The sequence below is a fragment of the Agelaius tricolor genome, unplaced genomic scaffold (assembly GCF_023055355.1).
Source record: "Agelaius tricolor isolate 1412-34295 unplaced genomic scaffold, bAgeTri1.0.p SCAF_4, whole genome shotgun sequence".
In the NCBI taxonomy this organism is placed as follows: Eukaryota; Metazoa; Chordata; class Aves; order Passeriformes; family Icteridae; genus Agelaius; species Agelaius tricolor.
The window spans coordinates 30,482,310-30,505,117 of NW_027269264.1; the positions used below are offsets into that span (position 1 = coordinate 30,482,310).

The 22,808-nt window shown below is 36.6% G+C and overlaps 1 protein-coding gene across 1 annotated transcript; it reads right to left on the bottom strand.

The window, feature by feature from the left end:
* Positions 1-1,550: 1,550 nt before the first annotated feature.
* LOC139589042 (uncharacterized) lies at positions 1,551-22,808 on the bottom strand. Its single transcript, XM_071425062.1, has 7 exons — positions 22,746-22,808; positions 19,574-19,741; positions 17,949-18,071; positions 15,872-15,913; positions 13,404-13,492; positions 11,545-11,637; positions 1,551-4,280 (listed from the first exon to the last, which is right to left on the bottom strand). Exons 2-7 carry the CDS (start codon positions 19,680-19,682, stop codon positions 4,092-4,094), a joined length of 645 nt encoding a protein of 214 aa, XP_071281163.1. The 5' UTR covers positions 19,683-19,741; positions 22,746-22,808; the 3' UTR covers positions 1,551-4,091.

Genomic DNA, 22,808 nt, shown 5'->3' on the forward strand with positions numbered 1-22,808 from the left:
TTTAGGATCCTATTGATCCCTTACCAAGGATCTGTTACAACAAGGAATCTCTCAGCCTTGAGGAGTAACCTTGAGAGGTGTCCCTGCTCAAGGGGAGGTCCTGGCTGCAGCCTGCTGTCCCATGGGAGAGATCAATGGGCCCTGGGCTCTCCTTTGTTTGTGGGGGAGGATGGCTGACTTGCACCAGCTCTACTCGGGCTTGGCACGTGCTCAACTAGCCCTTGCCTTGCTGAACAAGAATTATGGACCTTGGCTGTTGAGCAAGAGTTATGGCCCTGAACTATTGTATCTGTCAGTCAGATGCACCACAAACATCACTGGTGGCCATTGCTCGAGTAGAAATGGGGGAAGTGGGGACACACCATCACATGCAGACATAGTCTTGAAAATGCCAAATAGAGGGAAAAGTTCTTTCCTTGACCTCTTAGTCTGCACCTTTCAGTCATTCCAGACTAGGTTAGATCCAGGACATCTAGGCTCTATGTAATCTGGAAATTAATACTGAGGTTTGGAAAAAGAAATATATTTTTTGTTTTCAGCTAAATGAGAACTTTTTATAGTTGATGACGTGATGAAATGTGGATAGCAGTTTACAAGAGACCACAAGATGGTGCTAGAGATGGACGACTTCAAGGAGCTGTACAGTAGCAGCCACTGTGTCTTGTTTCTGGGCACCAGTCAGGCCAGAGACAATGAAGGGAGGGCCTGGTAGAGTATCTTCTTTTCTGCAGTCTCTTTGTATAAACAGGGAATATGGAGAGTCACACTTACAGCACACAAACAGATTTCTTTGGTTAGAGAAATTATGGACAAGCAGAATCACAACCAAAGTGATGCTAAAATAATGTCTGTTTATAATAATGTATGTATATATATGTATATAATATAATGTACATATATAATATATAATGTATATATAATAATGTCTGTTTATTCAAAATTCATGCCATGTACATGTAAAAGTAGCAACACTCAAGGGAGAGTATTTTTCTGTTTGAATCAGCTGGGAATTAGAAGACACACATGTATTGTATTTACTGGGATGGCACCCTGACCACATCATCCTGTCTAAGAAAAAAGAACCCTTGACATCAGACTGTGAGTGCACGGTGAGCATTTAACACCAGGGAAGAGGCATAAATGAGTCCTTCTACCGAGATGTTGTGTTACTGAAGATCCTTAACTGAAACTGCATAATTTGGATTGCTTACAAGTTTTAGCAGTTTTGTAATTGCACCTATGTGAGATTGTAAAAATTTGTTTAGACTGTAGAGACATTCAGTGTCTACTGAATGTTGAACAAGGATTATGGCCCTTGGCTGCTGAGCAGGAGTTATGGCCCTGAATCACAAACATCACTGGTGGCCATTGCTCGAGCAGAAATGGGGGAAGTGGGGACACACCATCACGTGCAGACATAGCCTTGAAAAAATGCCAAGTAGAGGCAAGAAAAATGACAACTTCTAATTCCAATTTCTAGCTCTTTTGGTTCCCTATAATGAAGGAAGTGTATGTAACACAGAGAAATATCACTTGCTTTACAGTTATTGTAGTTCTTCTCACAGGTTTTATTGTAGGAAGTCACAAATATGGTCAAAATACTACAAGTAATATATGAAGAATACTTGCATTACATTGGTCTAAGCAAACAAAATGCAGTACTTTATTTAAGGCACAGCTTTGGAAGGGCAGAAATACAAGAGTGACATATATATATATTATTTTAATAATTATCACATCTGTTAAATGAAAGTTAAAGAATATAATTGTTGTTTTAAACAGCAAAATACTAATTATATTTCATATTTGAATGTTAGACACATTGGATTCTATTGTAAAGTGTTTGAAACTATATTTTTCTGAAAGGCTAAAAATGAAAGCCATTCTGAAATGGCTTTCATTTTCTGTTTTAAAATAAAATTTCTAAATTATTTCCACCTCACATATTAAAAACTTTTCTGCCACTCGCAAGACACTTAGATTAGTGGGAACTGGAAAATGTCAATTTGAAGGGATTTTATGATCAAAAATAAGACTTCAGCAAAGATTAGGATAGAGAATTTTTAAACTTGTTTTACTCTATACATTAAAAATTATGAAGTTGTCTGATTTTACTGTGTTTTATGAGAAAAGAAGTCAAATGATATTACTATCTTAGATATCAAATCCAAAATTTTACAAAATTATGACTGCTGTATTCCATAAGGGTTTATTTTCCCTTGAATTGTTAAAAAGATGGCACACGGTAAAAGTACAAAATTCTGCATATAACCATAATTTAAATTTTAACTATAAAAAAGATTAAAATTTAACTGAGGTAAATGTTACTTTTGTGGTGATATCAGCAATGCTGATTTCATTAATATGCTTTGTACAGGCTTTATGGTGACTTGTTGTCTTTTCATCAACTTCCCATCTAGCACAATCTATAATTTAGTGAGGTGACTACACTACACTACCAATAATAAATGTATGACTATGAAGTATTAGTGTATCAGATAGTGAAATTAATGTACTTACTATGACTGAATCTATTTCTTGTGCAACATCTTAAGCAGTTTAAGTTAACTTGATTCTAGTAATAAATGCTGATTTATTATATTAATATCTAGAGTTTTTAGAGTCTTCATGCTAACTCTTGGCAGTTTATTGAACTCTTGGAAGGTCCAGAGCTTGTAAGTATTATTTAGAAAATATTTAAAAGCTCTCTTCAATGAGCATTATAACTAACATAAAGATTTTTGCTATTTGAAGAATACAACAAGCAAGCTGTGAAATCTTTTAAGGTCTCACAGACCTTTGGAGTTTAGTTTACAACAGAAAATTGCATTATTTCAATGTGCATTGGTGTGATTGACTGACTGGTGTTAGGATTCTTATTTCAGCTGTGCACTTTTTATTATACTTACACAGGATTACTCCTGCAAGTGTGTTATATTGTAGGCTGTTTTGCTGCAATTAAGCAGCAGTCTCTTGGTGTAGGTGCACTATTTATACACATACAGTCTCAAATTACTTGCATCACAGAAAATTGCCACTAAATCAGAGTGGAAGATAATGTACAGCAATGAAGAGCCAGATCTTTAACCCTTAGTGATCCTGATAATTTTCAGGTTGTTTTCTCATGTATTTCAAATAGGTTATGGTTTGGGGGGCATGGTCTATGGACATTTAAGTGTCAACATCTTCCATTTGACATTGACAGACCCTGTAGCCCAATGTTAAGTACTCTTAAGGGTCCTCCAGTGTAGCTCACATAAACACTTAATGTTTATTTTATTCAGTAATTTTGAACATTACTGTTTTTCTGATGCTGTTCTGCACTCTGCTTTGCAATTTAGCATGCAATTGTATTTCCCTCTATGACTCAGAAGTGGAAGCCAATGTGTCAGAGCAATTTTCTGCTGTGTTTGCAGGCATCTGTTATGGCCCATCAGTTCAATGTGCCTCCCTCCCTCTGCCTGCACATTGTGTATCTGATGCTCTTTGTACATTTTCTTAGAGAGCTGCCGTGCTGGAGAGATGCTGAAATTGCATAGTGTACTACATGGGCTGGCTTGGAGCTACAGGTGCAGAGACATCTTCTAGCTTCCAGTATCTTCCCTTATTCTCAGATAGAGTCAAGACACCTATTCTTACTCTTTCTCCAAGTCAGTCAGTCAGGATATGCACATATGCATTTAACAACTTCTGAAAGTTTTCTTGTCACACTCAGGTGAGCTTATAAGACACAGTTTATAAAAAGTAAAATGTTTATCGCATGGAAAACTAATGGCATATTTTATGATCATATTCATATATGTTCCTTATTGTTGCCATCTTTGAAATATCCCCTGTATATTTTCCCACACCAGAATATAATGTTTCCTTAAAAACACAATTGGAAGGTAGGACACAGAGACTGATGAATTAGTATGCTTTTCAAACTTGGCCTTCCTCTTTTGCTATTGAATGTCCAGAAATAAAGGATTTTGGTGGCTTAGAAATTATGAAAATGTAAAAATTTAGCCCAAACAGAAATTAGCTGGTGTCAAACTTCCTCATCATCTTAGGAGATGTATGGGCACTTAGGCCACCAAAAGGTAGACAAGTTACTTTTCCTGTAAATATGACACCCTGAAGTAAAAATTTTTGTCCTCATTGGGCTCTTTGTTTTCCAGCTTGCGAATATCAAGTGAGTCATCATTCACACACAGATAGTAACTTCTGTCTTCATAGCATTGGAACTGGACTGAATCTCCTTGGTAATGCATGATGAAAAAGTTATTGTCTTCACTCAGCTATGAAAATACACAAAGTAAAAAACACATTGTATTTCTAATGCCATTCCATAATGTCAAATGTGACAAAAATTCATGTATGCTGTTGGTTTGTTATATTTTATGCTTGTTATACTTTTCTCCAGTGACTCATATTTACCAATTTTTAAATAAACCTTAGGCAACAATTAATAATTTTGGGATAGATTCTTTGATAACTATGAATAAAAGTAATACCCATGTCCCTCAAAAGACTGAGCAATACCAGACTAATATGCATTTTGTGATGCATTCCTTTGCGTCACAAAAACACCAGCACAGTTTCCTCAGTGTATTTATGATAACTTAAGTTTTTCATTTGGTTATTTTCTCACCTTAGGCCTACCCTATCAATTGCCACTAGCAGTAAAATGTCCATCCACAGTTTTGCTTGCTTCTTTTGAAGTAAAATTAGAATGTTACAGTAGAAACTACTCTTAAACAACTTGAGCTCTATTCCTGTGGCTTTTCTGTATATCTCCAGGTTCCAATGCACTTTTTAAAAAGATCCATCTCTGGAGCAATAGCTATTGTCTAAGGAGCTACTCTGTGTGTGTGGGTGGGTGAGTGGGTGGGTGGGTGTATATATTTGTGCTGACTGGGCATCTCAGGGTGGGGATGGAAAAAGAGTTACAAAAAACCATTGCGGTAGAGAGAGGAAGAGTCTGTACTGAAATCTGCAGAAACTGCTAAGCTTGGGGCTCCAAAGGGCTGCTGAACCTGCCCATGGTCTCCAGCACTCCTCCAGCACCTACCACAGGTCGTGTAATCCACATCACATCCAAGCAGCTGCTGTAGCTGGACAGAGATTACTGGGCAGTGTGTGTGAGCACAGCTGCGGGAACCAGCAGCCCTGGGTGTGACTGTGCACAGCTGCCTGGAACCTGCTGGGCTGGGGGTGAGAGCCCCTGCTCCTGCCTCTGTGCGCTGAGAGAAGGAGTCAATACTGTGTGAGTAGTTACCTGATGCTAATAGTGGGACATTAATTAATAGAAGGTTGAGATTTGTGTTTCCCCCAACGCAGCTTCCTGCCAGAGGGCAGGGAATTTAGAGTATCCTTTGGGAAAGACTGAACATATAAAAATCAAATTATTTTAACTTTCCTTTTGAGTGACCTTGTTCAACACTCTTGCTCTGCCTATGTTCTATAAGTCTGCCCATGTTCTGCCCAGTTCTATAACTCTGACTAGTCTGGTGTATTATCATTCCTTAAGGGGACCTCTAAAAGGAAACAGAATCCTTGAGGAAAAGCAGGAGTGCATGTAAAGGTACTAGCTTGCTGGAGATTACAGTGTTGGCAATAACCACCTTTTGACAGAAGGAGCAATGTGTCCTTTTAGCCTGTATGACAACAGGAGATGGAAAGAAATTGTCCTGCAGTTATTGCAGAATACCTCAAGGAAACTTGGGGAATACACCTGTTATCAGCAAAGCTATAATGGGAAGCAGCTAGAATATTCTGTCCTGATCAATTCAATGTAACAACAGTGTCTGCAGCTTCAAAAAAAAATTAAAGTTTTAAAAAATACTGTTAAGGAAGTTGAAAAAGATTTGTCTTTTGGGAAACAAATACCTACTAGGGACTCAGAATGGTAAAAAGTAAACATAAAAGGAATAAGAATGTTTGGTGAAAGAAAACCAGTAGAAGCAAGGAGGGAGATTCATATGTACAATGCAGAAATTCACGCTAGAGCAAGGGAGATTCCAAAGGGGTTTTGTAAAACAAAATTTACATGCTCGCAAAGGCAAATTGAGATTCAGAAATTTAAAAATACCTACTGTACCTGCATGAAATGATGGAAAATTAGATGGAAAACTGTAAGAGGAAAATGATTTGGAGAATGACACTATTTGGCTGGGAGAAGGAAGAACTCAAAATAGAAGTATAATGAAACACCATCAGGGCTGGGATGGGCAGTAGGTCTTTGGAAAGAGCAAAATGTTTTGCAAGAAATCATGGAAGAGGTGATTTTCTATTATGACCTGTAAAGGAGGATGATGAGAAAACCTGGAGAATGTGGTGGACTACTGCCAGATAATGTTCCTCCTGAGGATGGTTTCTACAGTAGGACTCAAGACAATTTGCAAGTTCCAAGAAAAAAGCTACTGATTTTTAGATACAATCTGATATTTTGCTTTCCATTGCATTAAATGAAGAACCAATTTACAGCTTAGGTTTCACATTTAACGACAAAAAATTCACCTTTATTCATGTCCCACAGGTGGTTCACAATGCACTTGAAATAGAACACATATGCTCATGTCAGAAAAATGCCACAAATATTGTCTTACAGGCTAAAGAAAAATGGGTCAGAGAGTAGTATACAAGTTTTAAAATGAATAGACTCAAAATTATATAAAGTCAGATCAATTATGGCACAATGAGCATTACTCCAAGCTAGGTTCAAATCCTGCACTGTAACCTAGGAAGAAACTAGAAGATAAAAAGGAACGGATTTGAAGGCCAGCTGAAACAGAACATCTTGCGGTGTTATAATGTGTTACACAAGGGAGTGTAGGGCACACTGCAATCTACATTTTGCCTCAGATCAAAGAGAATCAAAGGAATCAAAGAGCATGTGATCAAAGAGACATGAGTGTGCAATGATGATAAGCAAACTAGTAAAACTGAACTGCCACCTCAATTGTATCACAGAAGTTATGGACATTGAAAGGCGTTACAAATTAGTTATGTGGTTTGTGGCTAAAACAGGATTGATGACACACCACTGAAAATTTTGGCTGTTGTGCAGTGCATGCACAACACCATGAGCTTCTCTTTCTTTCCATTCAGATTCAGTGCGTAAGCTGGGATGGGCAAGAGGCTGAGATGGAACACAGCTGGGAGGACAGCTGTGTTAGAGTGGCCAGAGGGATACTCTATGTCATGTGATGTCACGGCCAGTCATAAAGGATGTAAAGGATAGGAAATGTGGGGTTGGGAGGATGGGTGTCTGCTTCTGAGAAGACTACTACTCAGACACTGTCTGAGCATTGGTCAGGGGAGGAGATGAGTAAGTGCTTTTGCATCATTTGTGGTTTTTTCTGACCTTCATATGTTTTACTTTTGAGTTTTTTTCTTAATTCAAAAATTTCCTTACTTTTGCTCTTGCTGTTCTCTAATAAACTGATAGTGTGGTGTTGGCTCTTGCAAATGTTAAATGTATGTTATAAGGTTAGAAGAAGTTCTGTTAAGATCTGGTGTCTTTTCATATAAATTTTGTAATATTGAAAGTTAATCTCTGACCACTGGAAAGTTGAAGCAAGAAGGACTGCACAGACTCCAAAAGGTGGGACAAAGGAAGAGCTGGGTCGGAAGAGTGACATATGGATGAGTGTGGGGAGGGCTGGCTTACCAGGGGGTTGGCTTGTCAATAGCATATGTAAGGATTACTGCAGGTGTGGGCAGTGTGTGTCTGGCTGCAGCTAAGCACCCAGCACTGCCCCTTTTTCCTTATGCTGTCCCTTGTTGTGGTTCAATAAACCTTTCTAAATGTTAAGAAGTGAGGTGTCATTTCTTGCATATTCTGTCCCCTGGCAGGAAAGTAGGTCTGGTGCAGGGGCTTGGATGCTGGCTGGAGCAACACACCTCAGTCTATTTTTTCACCACAGCTGGTCCTTCCTGACAAATAGTAGGGCTGTGCTTCCAGCCCTGGGTCAGTCAGCTTCAGGTGTATTGGACATCCCTCCACTGAAAGTAAACTTTGGCCTGTACACTGCTGCCAAAGTGATCAATAAAAATGCTTTGGCAATATCAGCTGTGGCATTCACTCTGCCACCTTTGATTCCATTCATACTGAAGGTGCAGGATCTCTGATACAGCAGCCCTGAATGAAAGGAATGTTCAGCCCAGAACAGTCCACTTTCAACACCCATCAGACTTCTACACTGGCCATATGTGACCACTGAAGAGTGAGTGAGGCTTGCAGATCACTCCTTGGCTTTTCAATAGATGAATCAACTTTTGGAGCAAAAAACCCCAAAAATCTCAGGCTGCATGCTGGGTGCCAAAAAAGACCATCAGCTTGCTGCCAAGCACAGTAAACATGGCATTGTCAGTACTTACAAGGTAAAAACTTCAGGATCAAGGTATCTTAGTGGGCCTCACCAGATTTTACATGTTTGGAGTTTATTTTGGCCTACTGGAGTAAAGAATAAGTCTCTTAATAAAGTCTTTCATGACTGCACAGCCTCTGCTATAATCTCCTTCCTTCTTGTCTTCATCAAACTACTCAGTAAAACAGAGAGGACTGTGGAATAAAAACTTTTACAGCTCTTAGTAGAACTTTCACAGCTGCAGTACTTCAGGTCCCAGTCCACCCAGGCTGGGATATTCCAGTCAAAATTTTGGCAAATGCTGTCCAGATACAATGATCTAATAATCTTGCATTATCCAGCAAGGGACAATAACTTGAAGAAAAACAGCCTGATCCAGCAATTGAGATTGCTGAATTCTATCCTTTAGTATTCTTTTACGCATATGTGTTAATTAATGAAGATTTGAAACAGAGGGAAAATTGAGTGCTACTAGTACTTCAGAAAAGATGAGAGGGTGATGAATACATCACCAAAGGTCTGAGTATAGCAATGGGTCAAGAATACATTAAATATTATATAAATATTATATAAATATAAATATTGAACCAGAACAGAAATTACACTAAAATGAGATACTACAGATGTAGTAGTGTATATGTACTGAAGACGTGTGCTTCTTTGATAACCATTGTATGCTCACTAATTTCTGCACTTCCAGAAGAGTAAAAAAAGAGAAATAGTAAAAAATTCACACATAATTAATGCAAATGATAAAATGGGAGCTGTCTTACCTACTGGGAGAATTATGAGCGATGGGTGGGGGAACAGCGAAAACCTTTTAAGTGGAGAATCTAAAGTGAAATACTGTTCTATAGCCCTGAGATCATTCTGTTGTGTAGTTAACTGCATTTTTTTCTATGATATTATTAATTATGATAAGCATGGTCTATTATAGAGTTAGAATAATCACAGTTATAAGCAAATGCTCCTGAGTGAACTGTTGGGGTTGACTTGTGCACTACTGCTCTGGCTGGGATGCTGCCACTGTGGGAACTGTGTGAGGCCATAGTTGTGCCTACAGTGCAGTTTTCCACTCCTACCACAACAGCATTGCAATAAATATTGGTATTGCCTTTCTGACTTAATCCCCAATCAGAATCAGATGTTATTGTAAACTATTACTTGCTGTAATTTTAAATAATTATTTTATTGTTATTACAATCTAATTAATATATTAAAATTTAATTTAATAAAAGATGTTTCAATTAATATTGATTGTGAACCATGTCTCAATGTTTCAATTGCCTTGGTTACAGAAATGAATGTTTACAACATACAACTTGTTTACAGCTATACAACTCTTCCTGGTATAACGATAGGGTCCGTAGATTCTCACATTTCTGCTAATTCTACTGGCAGTCTTCAAACAGAAAAAAAGAAAATGCCTGTCTTAAAGATTAGCTATTCAAAGCTAGTAGATTAAATATCACATTGCAGCTCTGAGTAGTTTTGTCATTATCCATGAGAAGTATTTCTCCATCTCAGTGCACTACTCCCACACTTTCTCATCCTAAGGACAATGCAGGCATTATTCATCACACCAGGAATTATTTACTGATCGGTACATTCATTTTAGAAGGTTTATGAAGAATCTCATGATTCAGAGTTGCCTATGATTTTGCCTCTTTACCCAACTGGATGTGGTTCAAGTGCACGCTTTAGATTTCTCCTCATACAAATGAGTGACTGTTTTTCTTCTATTTCAGGGTATCAGTAAGAAACCATGATGAGCAGATCATCATGGTTTGTCTTACTACGTAATGAATGGGATCCCAAAAAGAATTTTTCATTTTAACTATGTTTAAAAACCCAAAGTGATATATAGATCTCTACAGTAATTGTTACAGCTCTTTCCAGATGTCTCCCAAAACTTGCTGGCCTAAGGACACTAAACCTCTGTGAACAGCTCCAGTTTAAAAACTGTATGAAATAAAAAAGTGTATTAAATATAATTAGCAAAAATCAATATGACTGTGATCATTTATAACATACAAGGCGGGGACTAAAAGTTGCATTAAAAATTTCCTAAGCTTTGCTGCTTTCTCCTGTGGGGAGCCAAAGAATATTACTGGCAGAAGAGTAACTCAGCAGAACTTGAACTGAAGGACCCACTTAGATTTTCCAGGCTCAGAATGTAGCAGATTTGTTCATTAATTATCAGTAGTGTAGCTCATACCTGTTGAAAACCATCTCAGATAGATGTCAATTTACCAGAATTGGAAATTCAGTGCTTTCTGATTTAGGAGAAAGGTCAGCATTTTAGAAATTTTAGGCTGGGAATTTCAGGTTTTCAGGGTTTCACAGTCCCTCTTATGAAGTTCTGAAACTGCTTGGGTCCAGAGAGTTCTAATTTTGCCTAGTGAAATTGGAAAGATTGGCTTTTCAGTTGAATAATAAAGCCACAGGGCTACAGTCCTAATTAAAAATATTATTAGTTATATTTCCTTAGTTTTGCATTTTCTCTAGGTTATAACATCTACTATCCTAAAGTTTAGGTATCCCAAAGAGCAACTGATTTCCTTCATGTGCCTACTATGTTTTATCATTTCTATACAGAGAAGAGTCAACAAAACAAAGCGTTTGTCAAAAAAACATGTGAAGAAACCACCCAGTTATCTGTATTTCTGTCCACAACACATTACTCCCAATTTATAATCATCTGATGACATGAAATCCATCAGATGAATTTCTGATTCATCTGAAAAAACCCTGAAAATGACAGGGTTTTATTACTTCCCAGAAGTTTATGACCGATGGATTAATTAGTTCTTTAAACATCATAACTTTTGTAATCTGATCCTTCTAGATCCCTTCTGCTAATGTACTCACCCAGATTTTCTGTATCTTGCCAAAGAATTTGTACCAGATAAAATCTACTTTGTGTCTCCCTTCATTTTGTATAAGCATAATAATACAGGAAACATATCCACCTTTCATGTTTCAATAGAAAGTCAGATATTTTTCCTGGAGATTGAAGGATGTAGTCATAATTGTATTTTCCCTTTTCTGAGAAAAAAAAATCAACTCAAAGTAAGAAATTCGTCACTTAATGAGTAACAGGATGAATTTAGATGCCCTTTTTACACACCTGTATTTGCATACACAGTCTCACTCATAGGTTTTTATTTGTTTGATCATAATTGTATACCTGTTTAAAGTCAGGATCTTCATGGTTGCAAGTTTTCATATCACATCTCTTCACTGAAGGACAATCTGGCTCTGAACAGGATGCTTTTAAGACCTGTGTTTACAACAAACAGATTTATTAATTTTGTAATTTAATTTGGTAATTTTTTCATCATATTTTGCTTTTCAAACCCGTCAAATGTGGCGCTAGTTCTAAAAAAACCTATCTTTTTTTTAAAAAGTTCATTAATTATTACATTCAAATAATCCCAGATTAATAAATTGATAAATTATTGAAAAAAATTCATTAATATATTCCTCTTTCACAATTTGCACTGCAAAATGAATTGGGCTGAAAGCAAATACTCAAGACAGTCCTTCAAACTATGTAATGCCCAGGTCCTATCTAGAAATGCAGCCCTTATTGAATCATATTGTACCAGGATACCAAAACTTTTTCCAGATAAGAAGCCTTGTCCTGTTCCATACCAGAATTCCTGTTGAGACTAAGAAAATTATTTGTATTGTGCTGGAAAAAGAAAGGTTTGTGATCTTTCCAAGGTTTTACACATTTAGTAGATGCTAAGTATGTCTTCAGATAAGAACTGCTTTCTATTGTGTCAAGAAAAAGAAAAGAATGATAAACAATTCTTATTTCACTTGCTGCACCTGTTGTTGTGCACAGGTGGAATGTGTTATGGAGATTTGTTTACCAAAGGGTGATTTCTTAATTGGCCACTGGTGATGGCCCTTGGATTCAATTGACCAATCTGGTCCAAGCTGTGTCGGACTGTTTGCGAGGGTGATGAGTTTCTTAGAAATGGCACGGCATGGCATGGTATGGTATAATAAAGCAATTGATCAGCCTTCTGAAATCATGGAGTCAATGTTAATTATCACGCCACTGGGGACCCATGCTATGATAAATCCATTAAGGCTCAACACTCAGTTCTTCTCTTGATTTGGTGGAACACCCCTCAAAAAATTGATTTATGAGAAGGCAACCTCTGAACCAGAAAAATCCTTTAAAAATAGTTGCTGTTTCAGGGACAGAAAGGAAAATCCCTTTCTGTGAGTAATAGGGTAAAATATGATTTATGCGTCTTACAATATATATTTCCCTAGAAAAATTCAGGAAATAGATTTTATGAAGAGTCATTGTGAGTTAAAAACAAATGAAAAAATCCAAGACTTTTTGAGAAAGCATTTGGTGATTTCCACCATCATGCATGCCTGACATTAGACAGAGGGTTATTCTTTATCTCAACATCTCTGTATAAACAGAGCTTCTTGGACCTTTGCTCTGCTGTAGACGGTAAATTGCAACATAGCATTCTTCCTCAGACAGATTTGGCACTGATTATAATGCCTCTCTGGGGAAGACTACCTTGCCTTCCCTTCCTATCAGAAGCAAACCTTCACAAGATTGGAGAAAATGGGAATGTTTAGACACCAGATGGCAAATGTTTGAAACTGGATGTTCAGCTGTGTGTTCTCTTCATCATATTCCTTATTCTGTGATGTGTATTCATTGGAAGAAAATAATTTCCATCTTAAACTCATCTCTTTCCAAGGCAAGATTTCTGCTTTTTACTCTCTTATTTTCCTGCATGTTTTCTGGCTAAGAAGCTCCCTCTTCCTCCACAGAGACTGGACTCCAACATCCCTGACTATCTTCTAGTGGCAGTAATCAACTACCCAACCCAAAAATTTTTGCAATAATCTTCTCTGAGTATTTCACAAAAAAGAATAAGGGGACATACTCAGAAGTTATGAAATGTGGAAGGTGGTAAGAAAAATGAATTTGAAAAGTTCTGTGGGGGAAATTGTCTTACAGTAAGAGAGAGCACCCACATGTTATAAAGAAAATAAACAACTTACCTTCAGGGAGAGATGTTTCTTACCCTTGCACAACAAGACAAATTCATTAAACTTTGATCTCTGTGTGAGGCTCACCAAATTTTTAGAATCTGTTTTACACAGAAGAGAATATTGTAATAATATGAGTATCACTTTATAAAATAAAGAAGAGCTGAATATGCTCTACAAAGAGAAAACATACTTAAGACATGGGAATAAAAATACAATCACTCTTGATACCATTCTCTTGTCTAAAGTATTTAACGCCTGTGACTTTGTGAGACTTTAAATTTCCCATATATATAGTTAATTTCTCTACTTTTATGGTCAATGTATGAAATATCAGTTGTACATTACTACATGTCATATGAACTACAAAGGCAAATGTAGTGGTAGATAACTCATATGTGTAGTAAACACGTTTACTGTATACACCTGGCTATGCATATGTCAATATGCAAAATGTAGCATTTTTTCCCCTCTGCTTTTTGCATGTTTCTAGATAATAATCCTTTTACTATTATAATTGTGGGTACATTGGATAAATTCCATTTTTGAGCTAATATTGTTTTTTTACCTTCAGGAAGTAAGACGATATCAATAATATGGGAGATTCTTCAGCCTGCTAAAGTGACAATGTTCATTGTTACCTTCTGGTACTTCAAGATGTCAGCAAAAAGTAAATAAATTAAGGAACCCTTTGCCAACTCATACAGCACACAAGAGCATTACCTAGCAAAACCCAATACGTATGTATTACATACATTGTAATTACATATTACTGTGATTGTTCAATGATGCTATACTTATCTGACTGACTCGCAAACTTACTTCAAAAAACACCACTTATGCTTTTAGAAGTATGACAAGTGTTCCATTTAAGGCGGAAAATATAAAAGAAAGTGGCAGTTGATCTATATGTTTAACTGCAGCTGAATACAAATTTAAAAATGTTAGATTATTATGCATTACCACTTACAGTTAAGGAGTTTGGAGGTTTTTTATGTGTTACCAAAGGCATGTTTTAGCTTTTTAAGGATATGCAGAATTAGCTGAATGTATTCATCTCACTTGACTAATTTTAGCTTCTCTTGGACCTGATTTTAGTTGCCTTAACTTTCCTTAACTGTAATACTTTTGTATTGTTCTTCTGAAGGAATTTTTCTGAGACCGCTTTAGCATGAAAATAGCATTAAAAATCCTTGTTAAAAATTGAGAAAAACTCAAACTGACTATGCCTTATTTGGTTTAAATGAGTATTTAGATAAATATAGTAGGCTACTATAGCAGGTCTACAATTCTGTTATTTTGTATTACTTTTTGTGATATCACCTTAGATTGCCTCAGGGGCAATTGTCCAGTTTTAGTTGTAGCATTTAAGAGACACATCAACAGGCAAGAGAGGTTTCTTATCAAAGTCAAGAGTGTTCTCTCTTGAAGGCAAGAGTGACAACAAAGGAGGTATGCAGGAGTCCATCCAGTTCACCAGGGACATCCATCAACATGACTTATATCCTAACTATCCTTATCTTTCTCCATCTAGAGTTTATTGTGACTTGCTTATACATTGTTTAGTCTGAGTAAGTCCAAAGGAGCCCAACTTTATCACCTCTAAAAGATGTCACAAGTGGTCTATCAAGCAGCCAGAGAATGGCAAGGAAAGCAAGGAACCTTTTTGTGATTGTATATCAATGATACTTCCACTCTGATGGATTTTGAATTAATTACCTTGTCTCTCTGGTCACTAAAACCTTACCAGAGTCTAAGGGGCAATTTAAAAATCCATGCAAAGAAAATGCCTTGAAATTAAATAAATAAAAAAAGTTTTGCTTAGGGATATCCCTAAAAGGTAAAGCTTTGGGATTTGGGAGGTTATCAGTATTTTTATACTGTTCCTTAGAAATCTTCATTTGTCCCTTCTTCAAGGTACATCTGGTACTGGACCAGATTTGTTTTTATTGTTACAGGAGCCCTTGATGATTGGAATTAGAGTGCATTTTTCTTCCACTGTAATACCTGAACTAATATACCTTTGATTTTCTCAATAATTTCGTAAGTGTACAATATGAAAGTTCCCAAAGCCTCCTCCTTCTTCATATTAATTTCTCTTTGGTTTTCCTCTCCTGCTAAAACAGGTCTCCACTTTGACTCATATGCCAGCAATGGAACATCCACACTTTTCTACAAAAACAATTTTGTATACAATATATTCCCTTACATACATTTGTTTTCAGTCCAAGTCACTACTCCTAATTTACAAATTTTGTAGCTTTGAAGATTTTTTCTTATGGAACACAGGAAGGCTCTTTTATTTTTAGACCGGTCCAGTAACTGAGCTAAGTGAAAAATCTGATACAATATGTTAGTTCTAATGGCAAGTCTATGTGTAAAACACTACTACCTTCTTTTCCTACGCTCTAATATATCTTCAAAACCACACCCTAACAAAGAGATGATACCTTTTTTTCCCACAAGATGTTTTTCCTTACCTGCTGCTTCATTCCTTGTGAACACGCTTAACCACGCAATATCTAAAATAGAAGGTATTTAACAAATACGTGGAATCAGAGATCTAAGCATTCCTCAGATTTAAAAATAATAGAAACAGTTTCAAGAATTGTTTTGAAACATAATCTGAGAAAAAATGTGTAATTGCAACAGACATCAGATTTCTTTTCTTGAGAGTCTCCGAATTCACTCAACCCTGTAAGGCTGTACAGTTCGACTTGTGAACAGGTACACTGAAGCCTGAACACTGAGCTTAAAAAGTGTATTGATGGCTTAATTATATTTTGCAACAGAGAATGCACCTAAGAAACAAGGAGTTGGTAACCAGCTGTAAAGCCTACTGTGCTATTAAAGAGGAGCCTGAAGTCCTTTGGCATGAAAGTGAGTACCTTAATATTAAATGTATGGGACTGGAAGGCAACAAGTAACAATAGCAGGTTGTTTCTGGCTTTTCTAACATCAGCCTGAATCACACAGCCAGTCAGCTGAGGAAACCATCATCCACTTCTGGTAAAAATGTCATAAACGTCCTTGATACAACTTTTTCCTAATATTATGTTGTTGCAACTGTGTCATGAATATATGTCTTTGGTGCTTATGTGTGCAATTATATTACACAACATTTCCTTTTTCATTGTTGTTGGGGTTTTTGGGCCTTTTTTGTTTGGTTTGATTTTGGTTTCATTTTTGTGTTCTAGGAATATCAGTATCTTCTACATCAGGCTTGTCAGACCATGTATCTGTTCACAAACTGCTTCCATTGTATACCTATACTGGTTTTGGTTCAGTTCATAAATTAACAATAATAATTGTCTGAGTGACCCCAAAATTTGATGGAGTTATCAAGGAAAAGATAGTGAAAAATATATAAAACACACTTAAGTACCCTATCAGTGTAGCTGTCATTATTCTCAATTTAATAGAATGAAAGTTTTAGTAATTCAATTAAAGATTAATTAATCAATTAATCCAACTAAAAGATTTCAACTTTTTCCTCTATTTTGGTTAAAAATATGTTTTATTGAGCTTTTTTCTTACTTTCACATCTCTGGGAATGGTACCATTCTAGAATAATTGCATCATTCTAGAATAATTGCATTTGATATTATTTAATTTTTCTCTACCAAAATCATATCCTCTAACAAGTCTTTGGATGATGATAGCTATGTTAACATCTCTGGTGTCAAATACTTAAGCCCTTTTTGAGACAAAAGAGTTCAATTAAAAACAAAAGAGTTCAATTAAAAACAAAATAACCCCACAAATTCCAAAATGTGCCCTATTCTCCATTTTGCATTTGTTTTTGAGCATTACCTTTCCTTTGTCTCTCTTTTGAGCTAAATGTCTAGACTTCTCACTTAATCAAATGAGTGTAAACAATAATATCTTATCATTTAAATATATAATAAACCTACTGCAAATCAGGATAAAAGTATTCTTGTATCATTATCAATATTCATACAGATCCAATATATTGTTATGTCTACAGAGAACAGGATCACAGAATCATTTAGGTTGGAAAAGACCCTTATGATCGTTGAATACAACCATAATCTGACACTGCCAAGTACACTATGTTCCTAATCACCACATCCAAACACCTAAATCCCTACAGAGTGGAGACACAAACACTTTCCTGAGCAGCCTGTTCCAAAGCTTGGCAGCACTTGCAACAGAGACATTTTTCCTAATATTTAATCTAAATTTCCCCTGGACAACCCGAGGCCGTTTCCCTTCATCCAGCCTCTTGTTGCCTGGGAGAAGGTAACAAGACCCCCACCTGGATACACCTTCCTGTTTGGCAGCTGTAGAGATAAGGTCCCTCCTGAGCCTGTTTTCCTCCAGGCTAAACACCCCCAGCTCCCTCCACTGCTCCTCACAGGACTTGTGCTCCAAACCCTTCCCCAGCTCCACTGCCCTTCTCCGGACATTCTCCAGCACCTCAATGTCTTTGTTGGAGAGAGGGGCCCAGGGACACATGACACAAAATAGTACATTTGAAAATTTCCTGAGTACTATACATGCAATTGGTGAGTTTCGGTATGTAAGGAGTATTACCTTCATGGGATTGTGAATCCTTGGTAGATATTTCATGATGACCATCTTCATCTATATCAAAATGCACTGTTTTTGAATCTTCAGTTAGTATATAGCATTTCAATGTTTGTCGCAGGCTAAATCCTAATAAAAAAATGAGTTATAATTCATTTTACTATCAACAAAGAAATTACATCATTCCATTAGAAAAAGATCAAGGGCATTTTTTAACAATCTTTACTTGATAATCTATGTATATTTGAACTATGAGCAGTATAGCCAACATACTAGAAATTATCTAGTGGGCTTAAGCAGCTGTTTTGAGGACTTGGTATTGGTGTGAAGAAGGACAATAAATATTTCTTTGCTTAGAAGGTTATGTCAGTGACCTGACCAGGAAACTTGCCTGTTTCCCAGTTTTGCATTTTGAATATTGGATGTGGGTATAAATAGGACTTTTAGGTAAGAGTGCTAGCTAAAAAGCAGCATTTAGTTTGGGGATCAGATATCTTGTCCTGAAAAAAAAACCAAAACACAAACCAACAAACCCAGGTCTTTCTAACTAAAAGCTTCCAGGAGGGAAATTGCTCCCTTTCATTCCTAAATGCGACTGTGTTGTTCTGGATGTCAGAAGGATGTATGTCTGGACACCTGGATATGAGACATCTCCAGAATAACACTATAAGTCACAATTTTGATTATGTTCAGCTGAACATTGTTTTACTGGAAGAGATTTGATACTTTCAAATGCAGTTAAGACATTTCTGAAATGACAAAGACCTCCAGGGTATGCTGTGAGATAAAAAATCCTGCCTTTGCCAGAATAATTAGCCAAACAAAACAACACGATACACAGAATGCATCAGCAGTAGCATAATGTTTTAGGAATGCTTGACTTCACAAAAAACTTTTTTACTTATTTTATAATAAGATACCTCCTCTGAAACATCTGTATTTAGGCAAATATTTTGAAAAAAATTGCATTTTTTTCAAGAAGCTTTCTTTCCACCCTGTTTAGGCTGAGCAGAAACTCCTCTGCTCAGTAAGAGGGGGAGAAGAATGATGCACACCCTGACAGCTTGAATCACACACTCCAGAAGTGGCAGGTTCTGTGTTGGACCTTTGATTATATGTATAGCTGATTTGTGGTTGGACAAAGATTTTCTCTTCAAAGGCAGCTGACAATCAGGCTTCCAAAAAAAAAGATGTGTTGTTCTAAAAAGCAACAGAACAACTACAATAATCAATACAGCAAACTTTTTAAAAATTTTATCTTGAAGTATCTATAGTGTAAGAATTCTACTTATAACTAGAATTACAGTGCCCAAAGAACTAGTACTAGCCCAAACTAGAATGGTTGGCAGGTCTGCTTATCATTCATCCTTCTCCAGGAAGGTACATTTGTACATTATTAATTACTGGTATGAACATGGTGGGGTGAAAAATGTAATGTCATATTTTAAGGAGTATTTCTGTTCTGGTTATTTTAAAGGTAGCTTTGGGGTGTCTATTTTTCACCAAATATTTTTCTTTTTGACAGAATTATAGAAAAGCTGTTTCGCATGCCTAATTTTGTTGGGTTTTGCCTTGGATTGGAATATTCTTTTCAAGATTACAAACATATTTGTCACTCAGGGAAGAGTTACCTGACTTTCCAGGAGCTGCTGTCGCACTTCCAAGACATTTCTTCTTCACAGACAGCCTTCTACAGAGAGGCCTTTGATACGGCGTACTACGGCCTGAGCGGAGCAGCATTGTCGAGGCGTTGAAGAAATACCGATGACGATGATCTCACTTGACTTCCTTTTTGAGTCCTAAAGTAGGAGTTAGAATTTGTCACAAGACTTTGTGTTTCCATTGAGAAACAAGTTTTCAAATATAATTTTGATAAATGACAGTTAATAGAAGTAGATGGACTCTAAAATTGTTTGACTGCTTGCATGATCCAAGCCTTTGTCTTGCAAAAAAACTGCATTTCCAGCGATGGTAAATCAGTTAACTACCTAAACTTTCACTAAGATGCATGCCAACATGGATAACACAGTTGTGTTGAACGAATGTTTTGAAAGACTTTCCCTTGGATAATATATAAGCCGTGTTTGTGGCTTCAGTTTTTGTTTGTCAATCATAGGAAGCTACCTACATTTTGCTAACTGAATTGAAAAATCACATCCATTCTGTGGATACAGCATAAGATAATTGTCAAAGTATTAATAAGTGATTGAAAATTATGCTAACTACAAAACAGCATGATCTGACTTTCAGAGGTATACATAGGTATATTGCAATCTTAAACCAAGGTTCAGGAAATCTTGCCTCAGAAATGAGGACTTGAATTTGGAAACTTGAGGAATATGTTATAATTATTAAGGAATATCAGATTAGATACCTGGAGGAGAGCTTGATATCTAAGAATGTGAACTGCTTTGATGGTGAAACCACCCAGGCAGCTACTAAGGTAATCCCAAAGTTGCAATTCAAATCACTGCATTTCAGGAAAGCTAAGGACCTTACTTTGGTTTAAAGAAAGGAAAGCTGAAATTCTGAAGTCTATGTGCTCTCCTGAAGTCACTTGTTTATGGCAAGTGTTTATGGCAAGTGCAGGCCAAAGAAAACAACAAGCTTCAATTCTGTCAGGTATCCTGGAGAATGAAACAACTGAAAATGGGTATGATTTTAGCCCCATGCAGCCTTGCACAGAAAAATTAAATATCTGTCAGACAAGAAAGATTATGGCTCTGACACAAGTGTAATGGTTTGTAAATTCACCCAAGGAAGAGTAGGGCAGTTCTGTTTTCTGGTTTGACTCACTTTCCTGATGCAAAGCTTCGTATTAAATTTTCTACACGAAATGAAAAACTTCTGCCCCAGCAGTTCTCTTGTTACCAGACTAAAAGGGATAACTACGGCTCTTCAGTCTAGTTATAACTCTAGACTGTCTCAGTCTCTTCAACTCTAGTTATAACAACATTCAGTTAGATCACTGAAAAGTGAAACATTTGTTATATGGGATTGCTCTTCCTTGTGAATAGGGCTCATATAATTAATGATAACTTGCAGTCAGAGGCAGAACGAAAAGGCTGGGTCTCCCACATCCTGCTGAAACTGCTTTATCACTGAGCATTCTTAACAAAAGAAAACATTCTTTGTGGGTTTTTTCGCTAGGAAACGGGTATCTGGAAACTTCCACCTGAATCGGGCTCTATGGTGTGTGTGGACAGTAGTGCCACCTTGTGGATCTTGAGAGACGTAAGTCTCTAGGCGTTCATTAACGAAGCCTCAAGGCTTTGCTGGGTCTGCGAGGCTCAAAACCACACAATCACTTACTCAAGTTTCCTACTAAAAACAAGTGTAATTCTAGTTTGGCTGCTCTTGATCATAAGTTCTGAAGATCCCAATTCCTGGTTTTGATCTATCTTCAGTCTTGTACCTGCATAACTTACACTCACAACGGTAAGACAAAAAGGAGAATGACCACAAGTCAGGACTGAAGAATTCCAGAAGAGGGCAGGCCAGTTCAAAGACATTTTCAGAAACATGTTAAGGAAGTGGATAAATTCTGAAGTAACTTTCTATGATGAACTATGGACAGGTAACCTTGATGTTTTGAAGGACTGTACTAAATTTTAATTATTTTGTCTTGTTTAAACAAGTAGAAAATAGAAAAGTCTGTGGTAGAACTTCACCTCTGTTGGCTCTCCAGAAGCCAATTAGTTGTTCTCCAGAACAATTAAAACTCCCTAAAATAAATAAAACAAGCGTTCACACCTTGAATTGCCATATATTCCTTAAGACTGAGTGACATATAAATGCTCCCATTTCAAGAAACTTTTCCTGTCATTACATGCTCTTATATACATGTCACCTATGCCCACATTTTTCACCCTTTGTCATAGTCTTTTATGCTGTGTATATCTTCCTATGTTGATTTCTTTATCCTAATGTCTTTCATACCTATTTCTTCAGTAATTTCTCTCTTCTGTAAGGTATACATTGAAGTGGACTAAGAAAACTTGGATATTGTTCTTGGCTGCAGATGTGTCAACCACTGTTTTCATAACTTGGATCTGATTAGTTTCATTTTGCATCCAAACTAAGTATAAAGGAATTAAAGGTCTCTAAACTGCTGAAACTAGCAGCAGTCTAATTACTCTTAATAAACTAATGAGTGTGTTTGTGGCCCAAGACAACAGGATCATACTAAAAGCAGAAGAAATTTGTTTTTTACCACTACATGGATTATATTAATTCATTGATATGAAGACAGCAAAGAAAACCTGTTATATTGCCTCTCTTGCTCCCGTTGTGATCTTGTTTGCTCTCTCTTTCATTTAACCCCAAGATACATGTGATCATAAAATTAAATTAAATCAAATTCAGTGCATAAAAATATTTAAAACTTTGGAATTCATCCATATGGTGGTATGTTCCAAATATTATCTCATACCATGCTGACAAATTCCTAACATGATAAGTCTTAAGATCCTTACAGGGTCAGAACTGTTTTAGTTGAATATATTGGGTCACAGCTGTCAGGCCTGCTAGCAGAGGTAGTAACTACTCCAGGTTTATTCCAATTAAAGTGGATTAAAAAGAATTTTTGGCATCCTCTAGCTAATAAAAAGTGAGGTTTACAAAATCTATTATCTAAACTAGACACAGGAATACACAAAAATGAACATAAACTAGATGAAGAAAGAGATTTCTTAAGAAAACTTTAGGATCAACTGAAATAATCACTCTTTCATAAAATTTCAACAGTCTGATAACATAATCTTAAATTATTTAATCCTGCTGTAATCTGCCATTCTTGCTTACCTTACTTCGTCTCTGCTGGGATACTTCTACTGAACAGAATGCTAGAAGCAGCTCTGTTACAGC